We start from the raw sequence: 26,574 nt of genomic DNA on the forward strand, positions 1-26,574 counted from the left end.
GAAGTGCTATGTTTACAAGTTTAGCAATACATGAATTGAACAAGAGACACAGTCCAAACTGTCAAGATAGTAAGCATTAGGCTACACACATTTAGTCAGTTTTTTATTTCCAAGAAGAAAACATGAGTCCTTCTTTTTGGTAGATACAGATGTCCGGTGTGGTGCAACTTCGACATTATCCTATCAGTCATCCTCTTAGACAATTGTGAAATAAGGTTTTGTTTTCTTGACACTTTTCTCTTGTGTGAAAAAGTGTTGGCCCCCTTAACTTTTTTATTTTTATTTACTTGGATGTTTGTAACGCTTCAATATTTCATCAGTGTTGTCTTAATTTAAAAAAAAAGTGTTGACTGTATAATCCACAAAGGTCTGGTCTGATTTTAACACCTCAAGGTCTACCTTCAAACCGAATGTTTTCATGCATTGACTGATTAGTTTTTTAGGAGCGAATATGAAATTGTGCATTCAACAAATAAATATATAAAAAAATATTTACTAAAACAAATGCATTTAAAACAAAGGGAATTGTGAACTATATACATAAAAAACTAAATGTATTTATAAAAAAAAAAAAAACATGAACTATGAACTATATTTAAAAAAAAAAAAATTCTTCCTGCAGTTCGTCCTGCTCCTTCTCGTCATCAGCGAAATACTGTAGACATGGACAAAATATATTAAAAGGCAAATACACTACATTAGTTATAGAAGGTCTGTATACATTACATTTTCCTCCTCGTCTTCATCAGGAGGAGCAGGACAAAGCTCTGGTGATGGAGGTAGTGCGGGAGGAAGAGGAGGTAGAACATTTGGGGGTCCCTCCTTCTCCCCGGATGAGCTGTGCTCTGTATCCTACAAACAAGCAGAACACAACAGCTATCAAACCCAACATCACTGAATTATCACAGTCTGAAAATATTTTTATAATAGACCTCTCACAACTTCCGTATTTTGCACCGGAAATACGTAATTGCTGTGTAAACCTATTTCCGCCCCGGTATGCCGGTAACCAGTTAAACAACGTGAAAAACGCTTAACGTGGCTTAATGTATGTAAAAAACGACCAGGAAACCCCAAGTTTCTGTCAAACCTTACGTGGAACAAACATTAACTACTATCAAAAGAACGAGCCCTTATTCCACAGATAAATAATATTATCACGTTAAGCTTTTTCTCCCCCATTGAAGCCATTATAAGGAAACAGCTTAACATGGTTTTCGTACCTCAACAGCGACCAGGGAAAACCAAACTTATGTTAAATTTTACTTATAATAAATACTTGCTGCTGTCAAAAGAACGAGCTCTTATTCAGCATATAAAGTGATCGCCCCCCATAGAAGTCCATTATAACAAACCATGTTAAGCTTTTTCCTTAATGGAGTTCTATAGGGAGAAAAACGAGATATTCACTTTATATGCTGAATAAGAGCTCACTCTTGTGACAGCAGAAAGTGTTTATTATAAGTAAAATTTTAAGCCACGTTAAGCTTTTTTTTTTTTTTTTTTTTTTGTATAATGGACTTCTATGGGGGGCGATCACAAATATGCTGAATGAGAGCTCGTTCTTTTGAGAGCAGAAAGTGTTTATTTTAAGTGAAATTTAACAGAAGTTTGGTCCTCCCTGGTCGCTGTTAAGGTAAGTTAAACCAAGCTGTTTTTTTATAATGGGCTTCTATGGGGGAAAAACCGCTTAACGTGATATTATGCACTTTATCTGTGGAATAAGGGCTCGTTCTTTTGATAGCAGTTAGTGTTTGTTCCAAGTAAGGTATGGCAGAAATTTGGGGTTTCCTGGTCGTTTTTTACGTAGGTTAAGCCACGTTAAGCGTTTTAGAACGTCCCGGATAAACTCTTAGTGGAAAAATGTATATCCTTTATCCAATTTGTTCCTCTTTGTGACGGAGTTTTCCTCCACGACTCTTATCAGGTCTGCAAAAGTTATCTTTGGCAAACCAGTGAGGGAAGTTGTGTAGACTCTCTCCATTTTAATTTTAAATTACCCGGCTTTCTGCTGTGTTGACATTACACAGGAAGTCTGCATACCCTGCGATTGCGTATTTCCGGTTTCTGTGAAAAAGGTCTATTTAATTACAAGTATAAGTTCACTGTCCGGCTGATCATTTCTGTGGTGGCCTGTGAAAATAATAATAACAAAATAAAAAATTAATCACTATCTTTACATTTTGAAGAATTGTATTTATTTTCTATCAGTACTTACACTACTGCCACCAGTATCCTCCGGCCCACTGTCATCAGGGTTGCTCATTTTTCTGTTTAAAAAACAAAAAAAAGATTAAATCGCTCATTGGCTGCATCCGAAATCGCATACTTCCATACTATTTAGTAGGCAAAAAGCAGTAGGTGAAGAAAAAGTATGCATGAAATCTCAAACACCACAAAAGAGTAGGCGAGATTTACCAGGATGAAGCACTATTTCTCGCGAGATTCAGGCGAACGTATACCTAAGTATCGTTCGAATATGCCTACTTATCTACTATATAGTAGGCGATATGGGCACGTGAGAAGAGTAACCACAAAAGAGTAAGCGAGAGATCCCCGGATGCCTACTGCGTCCCGCCCAGATTTCGAAGTGCCGATCGAGGGACACTTTTCTACTTTTCTATCCCAGAAGCCCACGGGAGATCAATAGCCTGCGTCATCATCATCGAACGTGATGGAGAACAGCAACAAGGGTGTTTTCAAAAGTGAGTAACCTTACGCTGTTCCTTGTGTCACAATCGCGTAGAACAAACTGTTAAATCGCTTAAGGTGTAACAGTATAGTATATTTGTGACTGTTCTGTAGAAACATGTTTTATATGTATAGCAAACAGGGGAGATCCAGTAAACACACGTATATCTCCAAAGTGAATGTACATAAACCATATACATCTTAAAGACCATTGTTAAATTTCTACAGTATTTAATGTGACAGGAAAAAGTTCGCAAACAATTGCAGATGAGCACGTTATAGACATCTGAGTGTTGTGTGGTGTTACAGTAGAATTCACTGTTGTTAACACTGTTTACTTTATATGAATGGAATGTAAATAAACGCATTTACATATAGTAACTAAACATAACTGATCTTTTTTATTAATATAAATAAATAGAGGAGCATTTGTGTTGGATAAAATGCGAGTGTAAATGCCATGTTGAGCACATGAATCACAGAGGTGACTTGAAACTTTTCTGGATGTTACAGGGACAGGACGTGATGGACGGCAGAGACGGGTGAAGGTGGACGCGGTGGTCAGCTGCTTCATCAGAATAAAGCTGCAGAATTGGCACAGCTGTTGATGGCAGTTTTTATTTACAGGCTGTGAACACATGATTGTTAGAACAATTACATTGAATAAAGCTTTGTTTTATGTGTCTTTGAATTGTGTTTATTTAACGTCAATGTAACTTTTATTTATTCTTTTACAAATTTATTCGTGTTTCTTGTTGTCAGTTAATAAAATATAGCATTAATTCATTACTTGACTGAGAATTGAGTTGTATTCACATTGACTACGTTTATATGGACACCAGTAATCTAATTAATGACCTTATTCTGAATAAGACAATAATATGATTAAGCTGTTTACATGAGTGGCTTTTAGAATATTCCTTTCATGTTCCCGTTTTACATGTTATAGTACATAGATTGATTAATGACACACATCATTGGGTCCACACGCGACACTATCAGTTCATCTTCCTTATAGACTTTTGGATATTTCAGTTTTAATTTTACAAAAAGCTTGAAGTGGCACTGGACATATGCAACAAATATTTTAGAATGTGTTAGTTAAAATTTGCCGTGGTCGCATTTGTGCGAGTGCATGCTGTGCTGCTCCAAAGCGTCTGCTCCATACAGCGAGCGTTTCAGAGCCAGTCAGTTTTTAGGAGAAAAAAAAAAAAAAAAAAAAAAAAAAAAAAAACACACACGCAAGCACAGTCACTGAAAGCCAGTTTAGTTTTACTTTTTTTTGTTTGTTTTCATTTTGAAAACCCTGTTATCTTTGCCGTTTACCTCACATTACGCTTTGGAGGCTTTCATTTATATTTTTTATTAATTAATTTGATTGCACAGTGTTTGCGCGCCCTGTAATAAATTGTTTAGTCGGCATATAACACAGCATGCGATGGAGTCCATTCCTCGTCTTATTAGTTTTTGTTAATAAATGCTACATAAGCTAGTTTTATTTTATTGTTGTTATGCTGTTTAAATAACAAATCCATCTTTTAAGAATTTGTTTTAATCTTAAAATTGATAGGTGTAGCCTATATATGTAAGCAAAACCAAGATCATGAATTCGATAGTAAAAGTGAAAAGCATCCTAAGACATTCCAATAGCGGAAATCCCGTTCACAAAATTAAAATCACAAATAATACTAATGAAAAAGAACGGGTTGAATGTTAAATACGTTTTCATAAAACTATAAATTATGATAACAGACTAACTATTTATCAGCAATGAGCATTGATTAATCCCATGTTGTAGCAAAAAAATAAATAAATAAAAATGAAACCAAAGCATATGCATGTGCGACCAACTGAGAACGTTATGCAGCGTTCCAGGCAACACGTTACCCGTGTTTTTCCAAACTTCTACCCGTGAAAGTGTACTGGACAGGCAGTCAAACCCGTGAATTCCCATCCGCGAACTCGTAACGTTACTAGATCGACGCACTCCCAGTTCCAAGTTCTGAGGTGACATAGCCCGCGAAACAACAATAAAGTCTGTAGGGGTGCGGTGTTTATGCAAGTGGCACACGGTGGCAAAATAGAGTTTAGGACAATATAACGTTGCAGTCAAATTATTAATAATATAAAAATAATAAATGCTTGGCGTGACTTGCCTGGAATGCTAAAGTCCTGAGTCATGGTTTGAAGACGTGATTTACGAGCTCAAAAACCTGCCTGGAACGCAGCATTAGTGTGTATCCTGTCGCAAAATGTGGCGAAAAGTCCTACACAAGGGTAATAGTGTGATTAAGGTGTGTACATGTCTTCCATAATGCGACTAAAATAGGAATACTCCACCTGTCTTAATTCGATTTGTGTTTACTTCGATTATGACTTTAGTCGGATTAAATTAATCAAAAATCTCAGTTTACATGGTTGCTTCTTAATCAGAGTATTGTCTTAATCGCATTAAAATCGGAATATTGTTGTCCATGTAAACGTACTCATTGACTGCATAGTCATGAATATGTCATGCATATGGCGTTATAAAAAAATACATGTAGTTAATTTTACTAAAAATATAATTCATTAGTGGTTAGCATTTATCAGTATTTTTGTTCATAAGCGTTGGTGTTGCCTAGCAATGCATTCCGAGGTCATCTTTAATTTCTTACTATACTTAATTCTTTCGAGTGTAAAATCAAAAGTCTTCTCCAAAGACGTGATCTTCCAGTTGTCGTGATGCCATTGGGTGTTCTGTGCACCCGTCGCCTTTATTTTATTTTATTATCACTGCAGAACTTATAAGTACATACAACCGCAGGAAAAGGCTGTTTTATCAGTAAAAAATAATGACAGAAAAAAACTGTAAAGGGTTTTGTGATTCTCTACACGTGAAAAAAAAGATTCAATATCTTTAAATTATCGTAATATTCATTTAATCATAATGCATTAAAATTGCATGTGTTGTTTTTTGTTATTTATTATTCTCGGGGATGAAACGAGAAATCCCACAATAAAAAGAGGAAAACAACGGAGATTTCAAGCCAGTTTTGCGTGTGGATAAACAATTTTGCACTTAAATAAATTAAAAACATATTAAAGTGGTTACGATTTTAGGTTTTCGTAATAAAAAATAACATATTTAAGGATTAAACTGGGTTATAGCCTAAAAACGTACTAAAAACATAAAGGTGTTTCTTCTGGAAGACCACAAAATGAGAAATTTGATCAACATCATAATATATACAAATAGATAATATATACAACTAGATGAATTAAACCTGTTGCTCATATCTTTTAAATTGTTGCTCTTGTTTTAACGTCGTAGATCACATGATAACGCCATCATGGCGGATCGCATTCATACTCAACGAGATTTGGCTGTAGAGTAGGTACTCTTTTAGCGCTTGTTAAGTACCTACTTATTGAAATGAAGTACCTACTCATGAAGTATGCGATTTCGGATGCAGCCTACGTTTGTGCAAGATACCAAAAAAAGAAAAAAAAAAAAAAAGAAAAAAAAAAATTTGGACCAAATTAAAACCTATATAAATATGTTTTATATCAAATGAAAACTTATTATTGGTACCATTGATTGAATGGTGCCAAAAACAGACAGGTCAAGTTCTAAAGGCCTTGCTTTGGTGCAGTCATAAAGTATTTATAGATTTTCTCATGAAAATGGGTCTAGGGACATGGCTATAGCTTGTTCACAAATGAAAATCAAATTCTGGTCTTTTCGGTGCTTCAAAACAATGGAAATTTGATGCAAAAATTTATTGTCGTTCAGGCAATTCTGGGGCTATAATTACGCATTTAATATCATTAGAAAGCTTAAATTCTTTCATTTTAAATGTTATAGCTCGTTTAGAGACCGAGAGGTCAAAGGTCTAATGGAGCAGTTTCCGCCTCTCATCCTTCAAACCGGTCAGTTACTCTCTGTCCAGAGTAAGGTCAAAATCATACAAAAATATGACCGTAGCAAATGGTTTGTCATTTAGGCAATTCTCAAGCTATATTTAAGCCTGTCACACCAATAGTAAGCTTAAATTTAAGAGCCACTTTAGACACTCGCGACTGCCGCGTCCCGTGTAAAAGGGCCTTAACGCATCCAAGCGGTCACTTGGAGCTGTCATCTTGTCCTCAATTAACTTCTTTAACTCATCTCCTTGCGAAGCGATTGCAGCAAGTATAGCATTTACATTACCCTGTGAAACAGTCACTTAAATGGGCGTCCTCCTTCTGCAACGGCTTTTGAAGATTTCATAGACGCCATTTTCGGACACAGAATGAGTCAGCGATACAACGAAAATCATCCTCGAGGACCTTATTTACCACAACGTATTCAAAACAACTAAAATAATGTAGCGTTCAGAGAGTCATTGGACATTAGAATGAGCTGATGGTACTTTAGTTGTGGAAAAAAATTCAAATTAAAGTGCCAACGGAGAGGAGCTCAAAAAAAAGGCGACTACTCCATGATCTGCTCGCGTGCGCCCCCGATTTAACCCTTATGCGGTCTTCGGTTTATTTTTTACCCCAAATGACGTTTGCTAAAAATAAAAAAATAAAAAATATTTTTGTCCAAGAGACATGAGACTCTGTAAAACTGTAAACACTTTCTAGATCGCTAGATCGTTACTGCAACTAAATATGTAATAGAACTGGTTTTGTTTCAGTACAAAAAATGCTTAACTTTGTCAAAAAGTATTTTTTATTGTAATAATTGTGATTTCATAATATGTAGATATGAACTCAACTGAAAAAACTTATGAAAAGATATCTTATTGTTGGTCAAATATCAATTAGTTAATAGTAGTGCTCTGCAGCCATCTAGTGGTAAAAGTTATATTTTTTACTTTTAAAACAGCATTTTCCAAAAAATGGGCAAAAATCTTACACTAAACCATATAAAATTATCCATGTTATCCCCATGAATGAAAGTTTAAAATGTGGGTATTTTATAAAGTGAATCTTACATAAAAAGCTGTTTTTGCATATAAACCTATTTAAAATATATATTTATTTATATTTATATATATATATATATATATATATATATATATATATATATATTTAAAAAATAGCATAAAAACTGTGAAAACTGCACAAATGTGGAGTAAAAACATTTTTTTCGTTTTTCTTTTACCTATTATTTTGCTACAAAATTTAAGTTTAGTTAAGTTTTGTCTCTCTAGAGACCCCAAAGACCATGAGTGTGATTCCAAAACGAAGACCGCATGAGGGTTAAAGTGTTTTTAAACCAGTTGTCCCAACAAAAGTCAAGGCTGGACGGTCACCCCATATGATGTTATGGCACTTTGGATAGCAGAAAAATTATGAAAAACTAAAAAATTTGGAGAAGCTAGACTGGTTTAGTAGGTAAAGAAGGTATAACAAGTAGATGAGACATTATGTATTTTTTTCTGCAAAATAAAATTAAGCCGGACAGAAAAAGGTGGCGTCACGTCATTGACCCATTTCACATTTAAAAATCATTCAAGAAAGGAATTATTTTCTTACCTTTGCATTTGCAATGACACTCTTCATAGCTTCCGGTGTTTGGACGGAGAGCCTTCATCTCCTGATGTCCAGATAAAGAACTACCAGACGAAAAGACAGCCAACACACTGTCCATTCTGAAACAGGACAGATGAGATTAGAGGAGGAGAACACGTTAACAGATGAACATGCAAATTCTTTGCTTAAATAATACAATGCAACAAGCGGTTTCCCAGTCAGCAAATTTCCTCTGGGCCGGATCTGGCCCATACCAACAGCTAAAGTGTGGCGCAGATAAGTTTTGGTTCCTCAGCCCAAATCTAATCCACATCTTTTTAGCCAGAACCAAACCAAAACAGTGCCATAACCCAACCTAAAATGAGCCAAATCATGAAACCAGATGTGGTTGATATATGGATCTTATATGGTATTCTTATATGGTTGAATTCTGTAAAGGGATATGGGCCGTATGTGGACCACATGTGGCTGATAAAACAAAAGCCATAATTTAACCATATTTATGCCACACCCATTATTTATTTAAAATACCAGTTACACTGTAAATCTTAAACACAAAATTGATTCACAGACATTTTTAATATAATAAAAATTAATAACAGAAGTACAATACAGAACATTATTATTGTCTATTATTGTCACAGTTTCCCTCAGCTCTCCTTCACCAGTGTCTCGTTCAGCATTCATCCTTACCTACACCTGCCATCAATCACCAGTTAGACAACTTCCAATTAACCACTGACAAACTGCCAGCAAACCCTTTACAAACCTCTCATCTACACATAAAAATGTGATTAAAATTCAAAACTTTCGTAAATAAGAGCTCAATCCATAAAGTTAGACTAGTTTTCTCTTCTGAAAACGGCTGAGATGCTAACAGACTTTTTTGAAGACCCTAAACTATTTCTATGAAGTAAATATTCAACAGAAATGAGTCAAATAAAAGTAATAAAGGTGTCAGGAACAGTTGTATGAATTATGTGTGTAATTTTAGGGACTAAACTCACCTCAGAACTGTGAAAAACGCAGCGAGAGACGTCTTCTTCTTTGACTGTTTTATGGCGGTTGGCAAACCAGCTGGATGGTGCATTTACCACCACCTACTGGAAAGGAGTGTGGAGCGTTGATTGGGAATTATTGACAAAAAGGAGGAGGAAGAAAAAAAAGGGATAATAATATTTTATACTGAAAATATAAGAGAAATTATAAAAAATATTATTTCAATATAAGCCTATATTCTGTGGAACAAGCCGGTTTCTCTGAGGAAAGACAATATATTACAGACTAGTGTTGTTTTTGGCGGCCGATTTTAATTTTAGTTTTAGTCTAGTCTTTGTGTGAAGCTGTCATTTTTGTTTTTATTAGTTTTAGTCACGTTCATATTCTTTTTAGTCTAGTCAAGTTTTAGTCGACTAAAAGTCTGAGCATTTTAGTCTTATTTTAGTCAGAATTACCCATGACTATTTCCGTCTAGTTTTAGTCGACGAAAACTGATGACATTTTAGTCTAGTTTTAGTCGACGAAAACTGATGACATTTAGTAAATTTTTTGTCAATGAAAACTGTATTTTAGTCTATTTATAGTAATGCAATTTTATTTAACCCAGTCAAAATAGTAGAAGTAGAAGTATAGACGAAACCAATGTTTTCTTTTAGCCAAACCCATCTCAACCTTACCTTATGTAACGGGGACGTTGAATGTAGTATTCTACATATGTTACTCTACAGAGATTAAATTCGGCCTAGGTTCGGCTCTGGGAGGATTTAAGAGTAAACGTGTGGACCAAATCAATTTCAAGTATTTAACAGCCGGCAATTTTATTTACAATGGTTCACATTCAATATAAACAATATTGTCACAGTTGACTCTTTGTCTGGTTTCCATTCAACACTATGAACCATCAACAAAAATGATTCATATCAAACCCGAAGCTGAATGGGAATACCAAAAGTAAAATAGAATAAAAGTAAACAAAAAAAAACACAGTCTCAATAATTTGTTCTGTATCCTTTGTATGTAAAGTGCTCAAATGTCCATATGTATATAATTCAAATGTCCATGTGTAAAGCTCCAATGATCCATATGTGTGTAAAGAGCTTCAATGTCTGTGTAAAGGCCTTTTGTGTTGCTACCCGGGTAGTGTGTATGTGCTTAGCTCTCTTGTGTACATCCGTGATGGACCACGATGATTCTTTGAGTGGCAAATCAGGGTCTGGCTCGCCGTTCATATGTTAGATCACTTGACAGAATCAGCATTCAAAAAAAACAATCTGCATAAAACAATGCAGTCACATTAAACATTTTTCAAACAATTTCTACACCGACATTTTCTATTAGCTGCACAAAATGTCCGTCATTACCAGTGTTAATTCAACACGTGACAATATAAGTGCAAATAAACAGCTTAAACGCATAAAAGTATTTAAGTATGCAATATATCTCTCTCTTTAGAATATTTTGTTAGTTGTACAACATTTCTATTACCAATTGCTGCATTTATAACACTTGTAGAAAATAAAATGATTTAACTAAACAGTTAAACTAGCGTTATACACGGATAGATTTGACTCCGTATCAATTTTACCTTATAAACATACAAAAAATACATTCTTAACATAAAATATAACTCTGATTGGCTTTAGGATATTTATATAAACAAAAAGGAATATCACAAAGTTAAAGTAATGCATAAGCAAAACTCACCAGAGTTCTTGTGAAAGAAAAAGACAGTAACCAAAAGCATTGACTGTTGTTTTTTTCAGGAATAGGATAAATAAACGTCCTTGACGATTAATATTATTCTTTATAAAAGAATATGCACATTGCACCGAAGAAACAAATGAAAATTAAATCGTCTTTGCAGCTACACGCTGGCCTCGTGCGTGCATTATCATCAGGCTTCTTCATCTGATTCTTAACATACGTTGACTCTCAACATACCACAGTGTTAACCGCCCTCTAGAGGTTGATTGATAGTACCACACCTAAAATACAGAACCTTCACTTTATGATATATAATCAACAGTACTTACAAATAAACATACTTTAGGACTAGGAATAAAGGAAACTATAGATGTTAAATTTGAAAGGGTTACACTTATAAGCTCAAGATGCTCTAATTTGAAATTACAACATTTATTTTACCTACCAAACATGTTAGAAGTACACACACATAAATTGAAATAAAATAAATACTGACTGCTTCGTATTCTGATTCAAATAAAACGAACCCCTTGCACAGTTCAAGATTCAAGTGTCATTCACTTCTTTATTAAGAATAAATCATAATACGAATAAATATGTACGTGTTGTTTAGTTTTTCTAGTAATTCCCGCTTCAAAAGCACTTCTAATAATATTAGTCAATTTAACAATATCCTTAATTTATTTGATCCTCTATGGCTACACAAATCATGCTTGTACTTTTATAAGTTTATTTACCAATTATTTCATTTGTGTAATTAAAATATTTCTTATGGTTTTCGTAGCACACATTGATTCATTTTATGAAACTGTCCAAAAATCGCTTTGACATCTGGGAAGCAAAAGAAAATTTTTCCACCTTTGACCACAAGATGTCATTAGTGTGCAACGTGTTGAAAAGCTTCGAGTAATGAAGCTTTTTAGATCCAGTTGAGGGGAACTCTTTGGTGCTGGAAAGCTTAATTTTCCCATCACTACTAAAAAGTATGAAAAAATGTATGAGTCGTTTCTTTTTTTTCTCCCAAAGACGAACCACAGCGGACCACAGCGGACCAGCCATCGGTCCCTTTCTCTGTGTCAAACCTAACTTTGTTTGTAGCCGCGAGGGTGGCTTGAGAAAGTGACGATGCCTGTGGTTTAGGCTAGAAGGGATAAGGCTCTGGCTACTGGGCATGGGCACATCAATCTAACGTTATAACATTTCTTATAACAAACCAGAAGTTTGCTTCAAATTAAAATAATGCAGAGTTAATACATGACGCAGAGGACAGCTCTGACAGTTAAGATACCATTACGATGCAGAGTAGTTTGTCTCTTCACTGCAACAAATTTGAAGAAAATAAACATCAAATTACTGGGCAGAACCAGCAGAGACTCTGGAAGACTGGGCTGAACCAGTGGATGCTCAGGAAGGAGGATTGGGACCGTGAACTCCATTGGGAGCATCATATCCATAATATTTCCATCAATAAGTTCCATCCTGGCTGGAGAGACTCAGGTTGGGCAGCCATTATAGCCGAGGACTCAGGAACGATGGCCGCCTTGGCCGGGAACTCAGGTACGGAGGCTGTCTTGTGAGCCGACTCTGGACGCTCAGGCGAGACGTGACTTGGCTCGGGCGAGATGTGACTTAGTCTTGATGGGACAGTTGTGACTTGTAGTGATGGGGATGGAACAACTGTGACTTGACCTGAACTTGAGGGAACAGCTGTGACTTGACTTGACTTTGTGGGAAATGCTGTGACTTGACTTGACTTTGAAGGAACAGCTGTGATTTGACCTGACTTTGAGGGGACAGCTGTGACTTGAAATGATGAAGAAACAGCTGTGACTTGTCTTGATGTTGGAGATACAGCTGTGACTTGTCTTGATGTTGGAGATAGAACTGTGACTTGTCTTGATTCCGGGGGAACAACTTTGACTTGATTTGGTTTTTAAGGACTGTGACTTGACTTTACTTTGAGGAAACAGCTGAGACTTGACATTAAAACAACTGTGACTTGACTTGATGTTGAAGATACTGCTGTGACTTGATTTGACTCAGGAGGTGCTGCTGTGTTTTGGCCAGACTTAGGATGTAAAATTGTGTCTTGGCTTGACTCAGGATGTGAAACTGGGTCTTGACTTGACTCAGGATGTGTGGTTGTCTCTTGACTTGGCTCTGGAAGTGAATCTGTGTCTTGACTTGACTTAGAAAGTGAAACTGTGTCTGGACTTAGCTCAGGAAGTGAAGCCGTGTCTTGACTAGGCTCAGGAAGTGAAGCTGTGTCTTGACCTGGCTCAGGAAGTAAAGCTGAGTCTTGGTTTGACTCAGGGTGTGTGATTGTGTCTTGACTGGCCTTAGAAAGTGTGGCTGTGTCCTTGCTTGACTCAGGATATGAAGTTGTGTCTTTGCTTGACTCAGGACGTGAGGCTGTGTCTTTCCGTGACTCAGAATGTGAAGCTATGTCTTGACTTGATTCAGGATGGGAAGCTGAATCTTTGCTTGACTCAGGAAGTGAGGCTGTGTCTTGACTTGAATCAGGAAGTGAAGCTTTGTCTTGACATGGCGCAGGAAGTGAAGCTGTGTCTTGACGTGGCTCAGGAAGTGCTGCTTGACTTGGCTCAGGAAGTGTTGCTGTGTCTTGACTTGTCTCTGAAGGAACAGCTGCGACTTGACCTGTCACATGACTCTCTGCTGCAACGTGACTTGGCTTAGCAGAAACAGCAGCTGCGATATGACTTGACTTGCTGGGAAAGCATCTTTGTTTTGATTTGTCTCAGGAAGTATAGATGCGTCTTGACTTGGTTCAGGGAGTGCTGCTGTGTCTTGACTTGGATCAGAAAGTGAAGCTGTGTCTTGACTTGATTGTGCAGGAAGCGCAGCTGTGAGGGCGGCCATGATTCATGCAGACTCTGGCATCACAGCCATCTTGCGTGCGGACTTGGGCGTTGCGGCCATTACTGATGCAAACTCTGGAAGTTCAGCTGCAATGTGACTTGATTTTGCTGAAACAGCAGAAGTGACGTGACCTGGCTGTGGTGTGGCTGACGTGAGTCCAGTGATACCAGCTGCTCGGGCCGACCGCAGCGGTGGGTCCTCCATGCTGGATATCAACCTCCTCAAAACAGAGCCGACATGAAGTACTGATATATCGGCCATTTTGGGTGCAGGCTCTGGTGTGGCTGCCTGCAGTACTGAGCTGAGGACCGTCATGGAGCTTTGGAGGATGTTAATAAGTTCGGGGTGTGGCAGGCGGTCTGAGTGGTTGGCGCGGTATGTGGAGATTCTTGGCTTTGGATGAGCTGGCGCGATATGGCGTGCCTCTGAGGGGACTGGACAAATAGCAAAAGGGAAATTGTGAACAGAGATCGATCGCAACGGATAGTGTCTTTGTCCAGTCCCAACAGAAACACGATGCAGATAGAGGAGTCGGGCCAGCTCACCAGATGATACAACTCAATGAAATTCGCCACATACAGTTCCAACTCTTGACCCCCCTGCCGTAAAATCCATTGCCGTTCCTCAGCCGTCATGTTTTAGGTATCGTCTTCTGTTAGGGTTTGCTGGTTACTGAGGAGCCATAGTGAGAACTCAGAGAATCAGAAGCAGATTCACAAAACGTATTTATTAGTAACTGACAGGGAATCCAAGAAAACATAAGCAAACTAACTTTAAGACGACACAAAGAGACTGAGGGACAAACGACTTATAAAGGGTGGCTGATGACGAAGAAAGATGTACACAATAATCAGGACGAAACCAAAATCAACAGAACAGCAGGGGGAGACAAGGGGAGAAACCAAATCAGAACAATTGCAACAACCAGAAACACACGGAGACATGTAACAATTTGTCTTTTGTTTTGTCAATCTAATTAGTTTCTTTGAAATTTTTGCACTAAACTCACTCAAGGTGAGTTTAAGTAAACTGCAAAAACTATTGGTTAGAATTTGATGCAATGAATAAGTAGAATTCTTCAAAATTCAAGATGAAATTGGATCCCATTAAAATCCTGTCGAAATTATCATACAGCATATTTATGCCTTGTCCTATAAGACAATTCCTAATACAATCCTTTAGGAATGGTTCCAAAAGATAATTATTACAGCCTTCCACAAAGCTGCAATGGTGGTAGAAGTGAGAAAGTAAGTGATGTGTGCAAATGAAATCCATGCACACTGATGTTAAAATGCTAACAGTGTCCTTTGTTGTGCTTCAATCAAAAAACAGTGCGCTTCCTGTGAGTTCCCCTTTCAATTCATGCCATACAAATGTAAAGTTCTTAAATCGTATACAGAGCAAACACATAGTCTATAGTCCATATTATTTTTTGCACATTTATGCATTAAGCTCAGTCCAATACAATATAGCTAGTTGATATGGTAAAGTGTACCATGGGCAAAACACATTGCTTTAAAATGTGAATTAGAATTTCTATCATTGTAGGAGCCCTATATAGGATTCTTATTGGAATCCTTTAGGATTGTTTTGACAAGGGAACATTTTGCAGATTCTGAAAGGGGGATGTAAACTTTTGACCTCAACTGAAACTGTGGATTCAACAATGTGGTTGCAAAGAAACAAAGAGGTGCATGTTTGTAGAGTAATTTACAACAGCTTTGATTGTGGCCAATCAAAATCATGGACTGGAACTGTCCGCTCTAGACATTTTGTTTGAAACTATGTCCATGTTAAGGGGATCTGTTAGGCTTCTCTTTATTGTGAATTTTCATGTGCCTGTTAATGCTTCCTTTTTGACTGAAACTGTTTCCACACTGTTTGCATGTGTAAGGCTTCTCTCCAGTGTGAATTCTCATGTGAATTTTAAGGTAAATTTTTTGAGTGAAACTCTTTCCACACTGTTGGCATGTGTAAGGCTTCTCTCCAGTGTGTAATCTCATGTGTCTGTTAAGGTTTACTTTTTCAGTGAAACTCTTTCCACACTGTTTGCATGTGTACGGCTTCTTTCCAGTGTGAACTCTCATGTGTCTGTTAAGGTCTCCTTTTTGATGGCAACTCTTTCCACACTGTTTGCATGAGTAAGGCTTCTCTCCAGTGTGTAATCTCATGTGTCTGTTAAGGTTTCCTTTATCAGTGAAACTCTTTCCACACTGTTTGCATGAGTAAGGTTTCTCTCCAGTGTGAACTCTCATGTGTCTGTTAAGATGTTCTTTTTTAGTGAAACTCTTTCCACACTGTTTGCATGTGTAAGGCTTCTCTCCAGTGTGAAATCTCATGTGAATGTTAAGGTTTCCTTTATCAGTGAAACTCTTTCCACACTGTTTGCATGAGTAAGGCTTCTCTCCAGTGTGAAATCTTATGTGTCTGTTAAGGCTTCTTTTTTCAGTGAAACTCTTTCCACACTGTTTGCATGTGAAAGGCTTCTCTCCAGTGTGAATTATCATGTGACTTTTAAGGTGTGCTTGTTGTTTGAAACTCTTTCCACACTGTTTGCATGAGTAAGGCTTCTCTCCAGTGTGAATTCTCATGTGTCTGTCAAGGCCTCCTTTTTCAGTGAAACTCTTTCCACACTGTTTACATGTGTAAGGCTTCTCTCCAGTGTGAATTATCATGTGTCTCTTTAGGCTACGTTTTTCAGTGAAACTCTTTGCGCATTGTTTGCATGAGTAAGGCTTCTCTCCAGTGTGAATCCTCATGTGCTTTTTAAGGGGTCTTTGTTGTTTGAAATTCCTTCCACACTGACAGCAAGTGAAAATACTCCTAGTCCCTGTCTTTTGAGCACTTTTTTGTTTAGAAGTCTTTTCAGACTCGAAAGAACAAAAAGATTTTTCTCCAGATACAAAATTATGTAGATTCTCAAACTGATCTTTCTCTTCAGCTTCATTCAGTACTTCTCTCTCCTTTTTCAGTGCTGTTGGGTCTAAGGTGGAAAAACAAAGATATACAAGTTAACCCCAGTTTAATGACACAAAGCAATTAACATCACAACATGTAGATAAGTAATGCATGTATGCTAAATCCTATACCAGGGTCTCCAACTCTAGTCCTGGTCGGCCAGTACCCTACAGAGATTAAGTTGGCTGTTATACATTTAATTAAATCTAGAAAATCTATATAGACTGATCTCAATTATTATATACTATTTTTATGTCTCCAAGGGGATAAAATTCAACAAATTTAGAGAGAGACTAGGAAAAAAGAAACTCCCCACTTAACCATCAGATGAAAAATTAATCACAAAATAATTCCTTCTGAGGTTTTATTAAGGGGGCAATTATGTTAGCCAATCATAAAAGTTGGCTGTTACACTTGACCTTTCAAATGGAAAACACCAAAACAGACTGTCAGAGGATGATAAATGGTGGAAAACTGTCATCTCAAATCAAAGCTCTCAAAAATCTTATTTAAAAAAATGTAAATCACTCAATTTTAAATGTTTATGTAAAAAACATTAGTAATATTACAATTACACCTCTAGAAACATAATATAAAAAAACACTAAAATTAAACTTCCTTTAAAAGAAAACAGGTAATATTTTTGCACCAAATGAAAGTGAAAAAGTCAAAAGTGAAGTGACATGTGCCAACTACCAAGTATGGTGAATTGTGATCTGTATTTAATTCAAAGTGCACACACACAACAGGAACATGCAGCCGGAGCACTGGGAAACTCTGGCAACTAATGCTGTTAAACTCACCTCAGGATTTGTGATCAGATTAGATTACGTAAACCATGGATTGGTTAAGTTTTTCACTCAAATTTTAATAGTAAATCTAGAGATACCACTATTGTAATACAAAAACGAATAAAATTTATCTCGCACAATGTAATCTCTGATCCGGGCGGGCGTTATATTAGAGTTTCGGGCCTTTTGTACCAGACACCTGTTATATTAGCTAGCGTTTATGCCCCTAATTTTGACAATCCTGCCTTTATGACTACAATGTTTTCCCACCTCCCAGATTTAGACACTCACCACCTTATTTTAGGCGATTACCTTAATTGCACAATCAACCCAAATTTAGACCATTCACAGCCAAAGGCATCAGCTCCTTCGTCAATAATTAGGACCTTCTCTTCTTTAATGGATCAGTTGGGGTACATAGATTCCTGGCGTTTTCTCAATCCAACGACAAAAGACTTTTCTTTCTTTTCAAATGTCCATCATGTTTATTCTCGTATTGATTATTTCTTTATAGATAAAGTTATTTTACCTTCAGTTAAATCCACAAATTATTCAGCGATAATCAGATCATGCCCCTCTGTTTTCCTCAAAATTTGTGTAGACATGTTGGAGGCTGGAAGCTCAATACTTCGCTGTTGGCTAACAAGTGTTGGATTACAAATTTATAAAAGGTTAAACATAGATTCCAATTTAACTGCCTGAACAGAAAAGTAATGTTGTGATTTCTAAGAGCAGACAAACCAGACCCTAAGACAGGAACCTTGTCTTTAAGCAGTTCCTGAACATCTGGGAGGTTTCTCAAGTTAAGTGTGAAATCTAAGCTCAAAGTACAACTGTGTCCTTTTGTTTAGTACATTTGCATTTGAATAACACTTGTACTCTAAATAGATCAAAGCTGGGAAAATCCTACTAGGCTGATTCCTGTACTGCATTTGCATTCTTTGTTTAGATTGACTCCACCTCTATATATCCCTTCCCCTTGGAAATGTATTTAAACTCTATTGTATCTGACATTGAGTTCGACAAAATCTCAATAAAGAGAAACTTCTGCTTCAAGATATCCAAAAGTCTCCTGGTCTCTGAATAAAAGTTCACAATAGTTTTGGTGCCGTGAACCGGAAAGAGCTTCTTACCAGACATTGTTCCAGAACCTTTTTTTAACGCAACAACGATTTTGTGAGTATAACTCTATCCAAAAGAACCGCTAAAGACCAGTACATATAGGAATCCTCTGTGCCGCCAGAGAAGTGTTAACAAACAGCTGCAGGGTTTGGTTAACAAACTTGTTTATCCTCTGTTCACCCAGGGAAGATTAACATTACATGTTAATATTTGTTACCCTCTGTTTCAGGCAGGGAAGTTTAGCATTAAAGTGCTTAAATTTTGTTATCCTCTGTTTTTGGCAGAGAAGATTAGCGTTAAGTGCTAGTAGTTTGTGTTGTCCTCTGTTAATTCAGGGAAGGTTAACAATAGTTGATCTGTGTTAACAAGCGTACGCTCTGTGGATCAGAGAAGTTTGTGTTGTTGTGATTGTGTGGTAACAAAGAAACTCGCAAAATGGTTAGAAAGAATGCTAGGCTGATCCCCACAACTGAAAAAGGTGGTCTTGCAACTCCTTTGTGGTCAGATTGTGAATTCAAATCACTGTTAGGAGAGCAAATGAACCTAATAGTAAATGAAAAAGTTAGACAAGAATTAACTAAGAAATATGAGATCCATCCAGACAAGACTTGGTCAGTAGATGAGTGTAAGAAAGTCCTTGGAGCATGTATTCGTAAGAACAATGTCAAAGGCATTATCTGCTGCCACAGAGGATTTGGTTTAGCGCTAGCTACACAACAGTCTCAGCGTAACTCAGAGCTCCGTAACTCCGGGCTAGAATATCCGCTTTGACTAAAAAATGTAACCGCAACAAAGCTTCAGAGAAAACTGATATGGAAGTTAGTCAGCCTGATAACATTTATCCTGACTTACAAGCTTTCTTTGAAAATTATGTAGCCATCCAATCAGTGTCTGATGTGCCTGTAGATTCGGTGAGGGTTTGTGGTGCTAGAAGAAGATCTCAGGGAATTGTAGGAATTGAAAATGTTCCTCCCAACTCTTCTGTTGTTCAGGTACAAGCAATTGCAAAAATGCTTGGACCTAAAGATATAGAGAGATTGTCCCAGAGCTTACCTTCAGCACGCACAAGTTTTTCTGAATTCAGAAGAGCACTGATTAGCAAAATGCGTCTCTACGACATGTCGTTAGCAGAAGTCACACAGCTGATGTCACAAATTCTAACTGAATCTGAATTCAACAGTTTTGAGTCTGCTGTTACTTCTGCATTACAACATGCCAGTAAAGCCGTTTTGAGAGAAGGTGTTATGAAAATTCTAAAGAATATCTAGGGACCCAAAATACACTGGTCGGGAATCACTAACTGTGTAAAGGAAAAAAGAAACTGTGAGTGAATACACTGAAAAGTTTTGCCAGTCAGCTGTAGCTTACAGCGGAATAGTGGATGATCCTGAAAGTGTGTTAGACCTAAAGATATAGAGAGATTGTCCCAGAGCTTACCTTCAGCACGCACAAGTTTTTCTGAATTCAGAAGAGCACTGATTAGCAAAATGCGTCTCTACGACATGTCGTTAGCAGAAGTCACACAGCTGATGTCACAAATTCTAACTGAATCTGAATTCAACAGTTTTGAGTCTGCTGTTACTTCTGCATTACAACATGCCAGTAAAGCCGTTTTGAGAGAAGGTGTTATGAAAATTCTAAAGAATATCTAGGGACCCAAAATACACTGGTCGGGAATCACTAACTGTGTAAAGGAAAAAAGAAACTGTGAGTGAATACACTGAAAAGTTTTGCCAGTCAGCTGTAGCTTACAGCGGAATAGTGGATGATCCTGAAAGTGTGTTAGATGACAAGGGACCCCTAGTCCGCATCTGGTCAGATGGCCTTGTAGCTGAGTACAGAAAAGCCTTGCCATTCCTAGATATAACTTGGTCTAACAAAACTCTCAGAAGTAATCTAGACACATTAGCTACTTGGGAAAGAGATGCTGATGTTAAGGCAAAAGTGAGAGTAGCAGCAGCTACATTTAGCACAACAAACCAAGTAAAAGAAATGGCCAAAAAAAGAATGTGAATGCAATTATGTGGAAAATTAGGACATTGGGAGAGAGAGTGTAGGAAGAAGTTGCAAGATTATAGAAGAAATACTAGGCATAATTCTGCTCCTTCTCAGCCAGCCTACAACCCTGAAGTAGTTCCACTAGTGTCCACTGAAACGTTGGGACAGCTAGCTCAAGCTCTTCTAAGAGCACAAAAAGAGCAGTAAAAAAACTAATTGTTGGGGCTGTGAGTAGCTACCTTTCCCCTGTAATACATCACGATCACAAACAAATTTTTGTAAAAGGTAGCATACAAGAGAAAGAGATTGACTTTTTGCTTGATACAGGTGCAGAAATTACAGTAGTTCCTACAAAATTGACGAAAGATTTAAACATTCCATTCAAGAAAACTAAACTTTGTTTAACTGGTGTAGTAGGGGAAGATTCTGTTTTGTATGAAACCCAGCCCATAGAGGTACAATTAGGCCCGAAAACTCTGACTACAAAATTGCTATGTGCTCCATTAAATACAGGTGCAATTCTAGGCATGGATCTACTGAGACAAGTACATATAATTTTAGACAAGTCCTCAGAATCTGTTAGCATAAAAATTGCTTCAGCACAAGTTTCTACCAGTAATGTAATCACTCCAGGGTATGCTTTCTTACAGAATCATCCAATTTGGGCTAAAGACAAGGATGATTGCGGGTTTCTCACAAGTGTAGAACCAGCCAAATTAATAGGAACTGCCCCTCCTGTTACCAAACAATATCCAATCAGTAAGGAAGCTATTCAAGGAGTCAAACCTATTGTAGAAACATTGCTGAAACAAGGAGTGCTCGTTAAAACCAACAGTCCCTGTAATTCACCTATATGGCCCATCAAGAAAGCCAATGGGACATGGAGACTCACAATAGACTACAGAGTAGCCAATAAACATATTGAAAAAAATCACCCCTCTAGTAGCAGATCCATCTACAATTTGTAATGGTTTGCCATTAGATTGTAAGGTTTTTTCAGTAATTGATATATCTAATGGATTCTTATCTGTACCATTGCACTTTGACAGCCAGCCATGGTTGGCTTTCACGGTTGATTTTGAGCAATACCAGTGGACACGTGTCCCACAGGGATTTCATAACTCGCCGACAATCTATCACAAGGCTCTCAGACGTGATTTGTGTGACCCAGAATGTCCAGTCAAACAGTCCACTATGATTCACTATGTCGATGATATTTTGTTTGCCTCAACAGATCATGAGGTACATAAAACTGAATTGGCAGCATTGTTGGACTATTTGCAGAAAAAAAGGACACAAATGTAGCTTTCACAAAGCTCAAATTGCTAAAAATCAAGTCACATTTCTGGGTCAAACAATTGGTACAGGAAAGAGATCCATTACACAAGATCGAGCCGCTTCAGTCAAAGCCATACCTCCGCCTACTACCATTAAAACACTAAGATCATTTTTAGGAACAGCAGGTTACTGTTGACCTTGGTTTGAGGACTATGCCTCAATTGCTCAGCCACTCTATGACTTGTTGAAAGGTCAGGTTAAAGATTCTGATACAGTTTTTATGGAAGAAATTCATCTCAAAGCTTTCAATGATTTGAAGAGAGCACTATGTCAAGCACCAGCATTAGGAATTGCACAATCTGATAGGCCCTTTGTGCTTTATGTTCATGAACACTTAGGCTTTATGACTGCATGTCTAATGCAAGATCATGGTGGCAATTTACGCCCAATTCATTACAATTCTGGTAAACTTGACATAGTCACTCAAGGTATGGGCCCATGTCTCAGAGCAGTGCACGCAGTTCATCTAGCTCTTCAGGCTTCATCAGGAACGGTGTTAGGACAGACTGTAACTGTAAGATGCCCTCATGCAGTGTCCGCACTAATGAATCAAGCAAAAGTCACTTCTGTCACATCCTCTCGTTGGGAAAATTGGTTGACAACCCTCACAGCCCCGAACATTGTTTTACAGCGGGCACCAATCACGAACCCATCCTCATGTATGATGTCCACAATAACTGAAGTTGTTTTAGAGGATGAAGGAGAAATCACTCATGATTGTGTTACGCTTACATACAGTACAGGTGAAATAAAAGAAAGTCCCATACATAATGCAGAATTGGAGTCCTTTGTTGATGGTTCAGCTCAAGTTATTGAAGGTAACAGACGAGCAGGTTATGCAGTAACTTCTCCCACTGAAGTGGTAGCTTCAGGTCGTCTTCCAGATCATTTTTCAGCTCAAGCTGCAGAACTAGTAGCCTTAACTAGAGCATGCACGTTAGCGTCAGGATCAATTGCAAATATCTACACTGATTCCAGGTATGCTTTTGGGGTAATTCATGGTTTTGGTATAATTTGGCAAAGTAGACAGTTTTTAACTTCTGCTGGATCCCCCATTAAGCATGCTGGATTAGTGAAAGATCTAATGTTTGCCATGAAACTTCCAAAGAAATTAGCTGTGATCAAACCTCACAGCTAATACTACGGAAGCTGCTAAACAGGCTTGCTCATATGCAAATATACAGGTGTGTTCAGGTAGTACAGCACAGAAGACAATTCTGCCTCCTGAATCAATCATTGATCTGTACAAAGACTTTCCTTTACCCCCAATTTCCACCGGCTGCGTTACGGCTCCAGCACAGCGGCGGAGTCAATAGGTTTCCATTAAAGTCAATGAGTGTATTTCCACTGAATGCGGTACAGGTGCGTTCAGACTCCGGCGATCCACAGCCCTCCGGAGCAGATACGCAGAGCTTCTATTTTTGCCGGATGCCGGAGCAGCACTACAGGGCAGAGTACGCAGGACAGGAAGTCGAGTGACAAAACAGAACAGCCAGAAACAAAATAAAAGATCTGTTTAATTTTCAAAATAAAATACACCGCGCTCATATTCCCCTACACTACACCTTGAAAACGTCATAATGGGTGGAGACAGGCTTGTTGAAGTTTTAACCCCGTTGACACGATGGATGAATCACTACATATCGCGCGATCACACCAGAATTTGCGAGATTACATGGGGCCTCGTGACATCAGCCATGACCGCAGCCGTTCCGCAACAAATCCGGACATGGGGGGTATTGACGGACGACGGAACACGGAGCTGTCACGCAGCGGAGCCGTTACGCAGCCGTTACGCATCTGGTGGAAATTGGGGGTTATATGAAGCATGGACGTGGTTAGACAAAGGAGCCACAGTGTATTCATCTGGTTGCTGGACCAAAGGAGGAAAGTATATTGCTCCCGAATACACCAAATTGTGTATTTGGCTCAACAAATACACAATTTGGGTCACAGTGGTTCAGCAACAATGAATCACAGGTTCTCAAATCAATGATGGAATCCAAAATTCAGAAATGTAGCCACTGAGATGCGTTACATGTCAAAAAAAAATAATGATGTGCCAGCAACAACTACAGCAGCAACACATACCCCAGCGCCACCAGGACCTTTTCGCCACCTGCAAGTTGATTGCATATGCTCTCGCTGATGTAGCTGCCTTGTAAGGGAAAAACTGACGTTTTGATAGTAAAAGACAAGTTCTCAAGATGGATAGAAGCTCATCAAACAGGGCGTGCCACAGCTGCACATACTGCTAAATGTCTTGTCTCTGATTTCATTCCAAGATGGGGATTACTAGATAGCATTGACTCAGATCAAGGTACCCACTTCACAGGACAGGTAGTCAAGGAAGTGTCAAAAATGTTGAAAATTAAGTGGAATCTTCACTGCCCCTACAGGCCACAGGCATCAGTGCAAGTTAAACGCGCAAACAGATCAATCAAAACCAGGCTAAGCAAAATGTATCAAGAAGGAGTATTATGGGTCGAAGCACTGCCAGCGGTACTGTGTAGTATGAGAGCTTCACCTAACAGATCAGTAGGTCTAAGTCCTCATGAGATTATTACAGGACGCCCAATGCAGATGCCAGGTGTGATTGATCTTAGAAAGCTGATGTGCACATTGCCTCTGATGCTTTGATCACTTACTGTGAAAACCTTACAAAGGCAGTACAGAGTTCCAGAGAAAGAGTCGAGTCATGTTGGCAGAATCCACCGGAAGGTGGACACACGATTGTCCCAGGTCAGTGGGTCATGATAAAATCATTCAGAAACAAACCATTAGAGCCCAAGTGGCACGGACCACATCAAGTGATGTTGATTACAGCAGCTGCAGTTTTGTGTCAGGGAAGGAAAACCTGGACTCATGCGTCACACTGTAAGGTTGTTCCCCCACCTACAGGGATAGGATAGGACACACAGACCAGTGAGGAGCCCAGGGAACCCTGAGGTGAAGATTTTCCTCATAGGCCTTCCCCATCCACTAGTCCATCCTTACCTCACTGTTTCTTTAGGTGTCACGGGAATTAAGAACTAGTGAAAGAAGGAACAACAAGACTAGACTCAGATTGAACAGAGGATACAACTCTATTGTTTGCAGTCTTTTACAGCAAATACTGCTCTGTCGTCTTTTGTTTTCTTTCTTAATCTGTGCAGATACCCCTGGATGGCTATCCTGAGACCTATACACATCGACTCCCTCACCTGTGTATAAAGCTACAAAGACCTACTGCCGAGCCAACTGTCACGGAAGACAGAACTTAAAAAAAAAACAACGCAGAGAATCACATGAGAGAACTTCAGTCATCCATCAACATGATCAAGATTGCCATTCTAGTAATCACCATGAACATCGCACAAGCTATAGACTCAAGAAACAACATATTCTTAGAACTGATGAATATGTCAAGAAATGCCTTGTTTGCTGGAAAGAATGTTTGCATGCCACACCCACCTTCAGTAAAAGCAGGGATCCCATGGGTAGCACACCCCATCTCCAATTGTGACACGTGCACCTTATTCCAAGTTCAAACAAATGGAATATTCAACCGAAGTACATGTCACCCCATCACATCTCCTCCAGCTTCTCAATGTTGCATTCCTGGATCAGCATCCTGCAACCTAACTTCAGCTACTCCCATTATGACAGATCTACTCTTGCCAATGATTTATCCTTGGTGCATGGAAAATTATGTTCCAGCCTCGACTCAATTGGGTGAAATTCCTCATGAACGTTGCAGCTTTGTGATCAAAATGAGAACATATTCCCATGTGGACATTACTTCATCAGCAGGAAGAGAGGAAAAGGACTTAGAAGTTTGTCTCCACAGGACATCATCTCTCCAAAAATTCTTCTCAGTAAATCAGTGGTGCAAGATTCCTCCGCCAACTGGCACCTTCTGGTTATGTGGAACCTCTGTCTACAATATCCTACCGAGTAAATTCAACAGCAGATGCACCTTGGTTTATGTCCTACCGGCTATCAGAGAAAATACACGCACCTCTCCAAGCTCTCCACATTTACTAAATTCAGCATCTACCCCAAACAAAGAAGATGGCTGCATCCCCGGACTCACTTGTGCACAAACATGGTGGTCAAGAACTCTTAGAGCCTTAATCCCGTCTAATGGTGTCGTGCAGGCCCTGTATCAAGTCAGAAGCTTATCAAATTCTGTACAGTACTGTAACTAAGCTAATGATACAGCTTTGGCAAAAGGTAATATCACGGACACTCTCACTTCTCACGAGATAATGATCTTACAGATCAGAGTGACCTTGGATTACATTCTTGCAACGCAAGGAGGAGCCTGCACCATTATTGGCCCTGAATGCTGCACTGGGTTAATGGATCCAACAGAGAACTTGAACAAAATCCAACAAGACATTCTTGATCTTTCAGCAAAATTACACCAAATGACTGAAGATAATTCTTCATGGTTTGGAGATCTGTTAGGTAAACCCTGGCTGTGGATCAAAGAAATAGCAATTCTGCTGTTATTTTGTATTACTGGTGTACTATCTATGCGTCCACAGTATCAAGTGTTTCATTCAACAGATGACCCACGACCATCATGCAGAAATGACTGGTC

The 26,574-nt window shown here is 38.4% G+C and overlaps 1 protein-coding gene across 1 annotated transcript in view; it reads right to left on the bottom strand.

The window, feature by feature from the left end:
• Nucleotides 1-26,574, bottom strand: part of LOC141318642 (uncharacterized) — a 190,646-nt gene that overhangs the window by 129,655 nt on the left and 34,417 nt on the right. The window contains exon 5 of the mRNA XM_073833208.1: nucleotides 15,641-16,487. Within this exon, the coding sequence (XP_073689309.1) occupies nucleotides 15,641-16,487 (847 nt within the window). The remainder of the gene's footprint in view (nucleotides 1-15,640; nucleotides 16,488-26,574) is intronic.

This window comes from Garra rufa, chromosome 1 (genome assembly GCF_049309525.1).
Source record: "Garra rufa chromosome 1, GarRuf1.0, whole genome shotgun sequence".
NCBI classification, from domain to species: domain Eukaryota; kingdom Metazoa; phylum Chordata; class Actinopteri; order Cypriniformes; family Cyprinidae; genus Garra; species Garra rufa.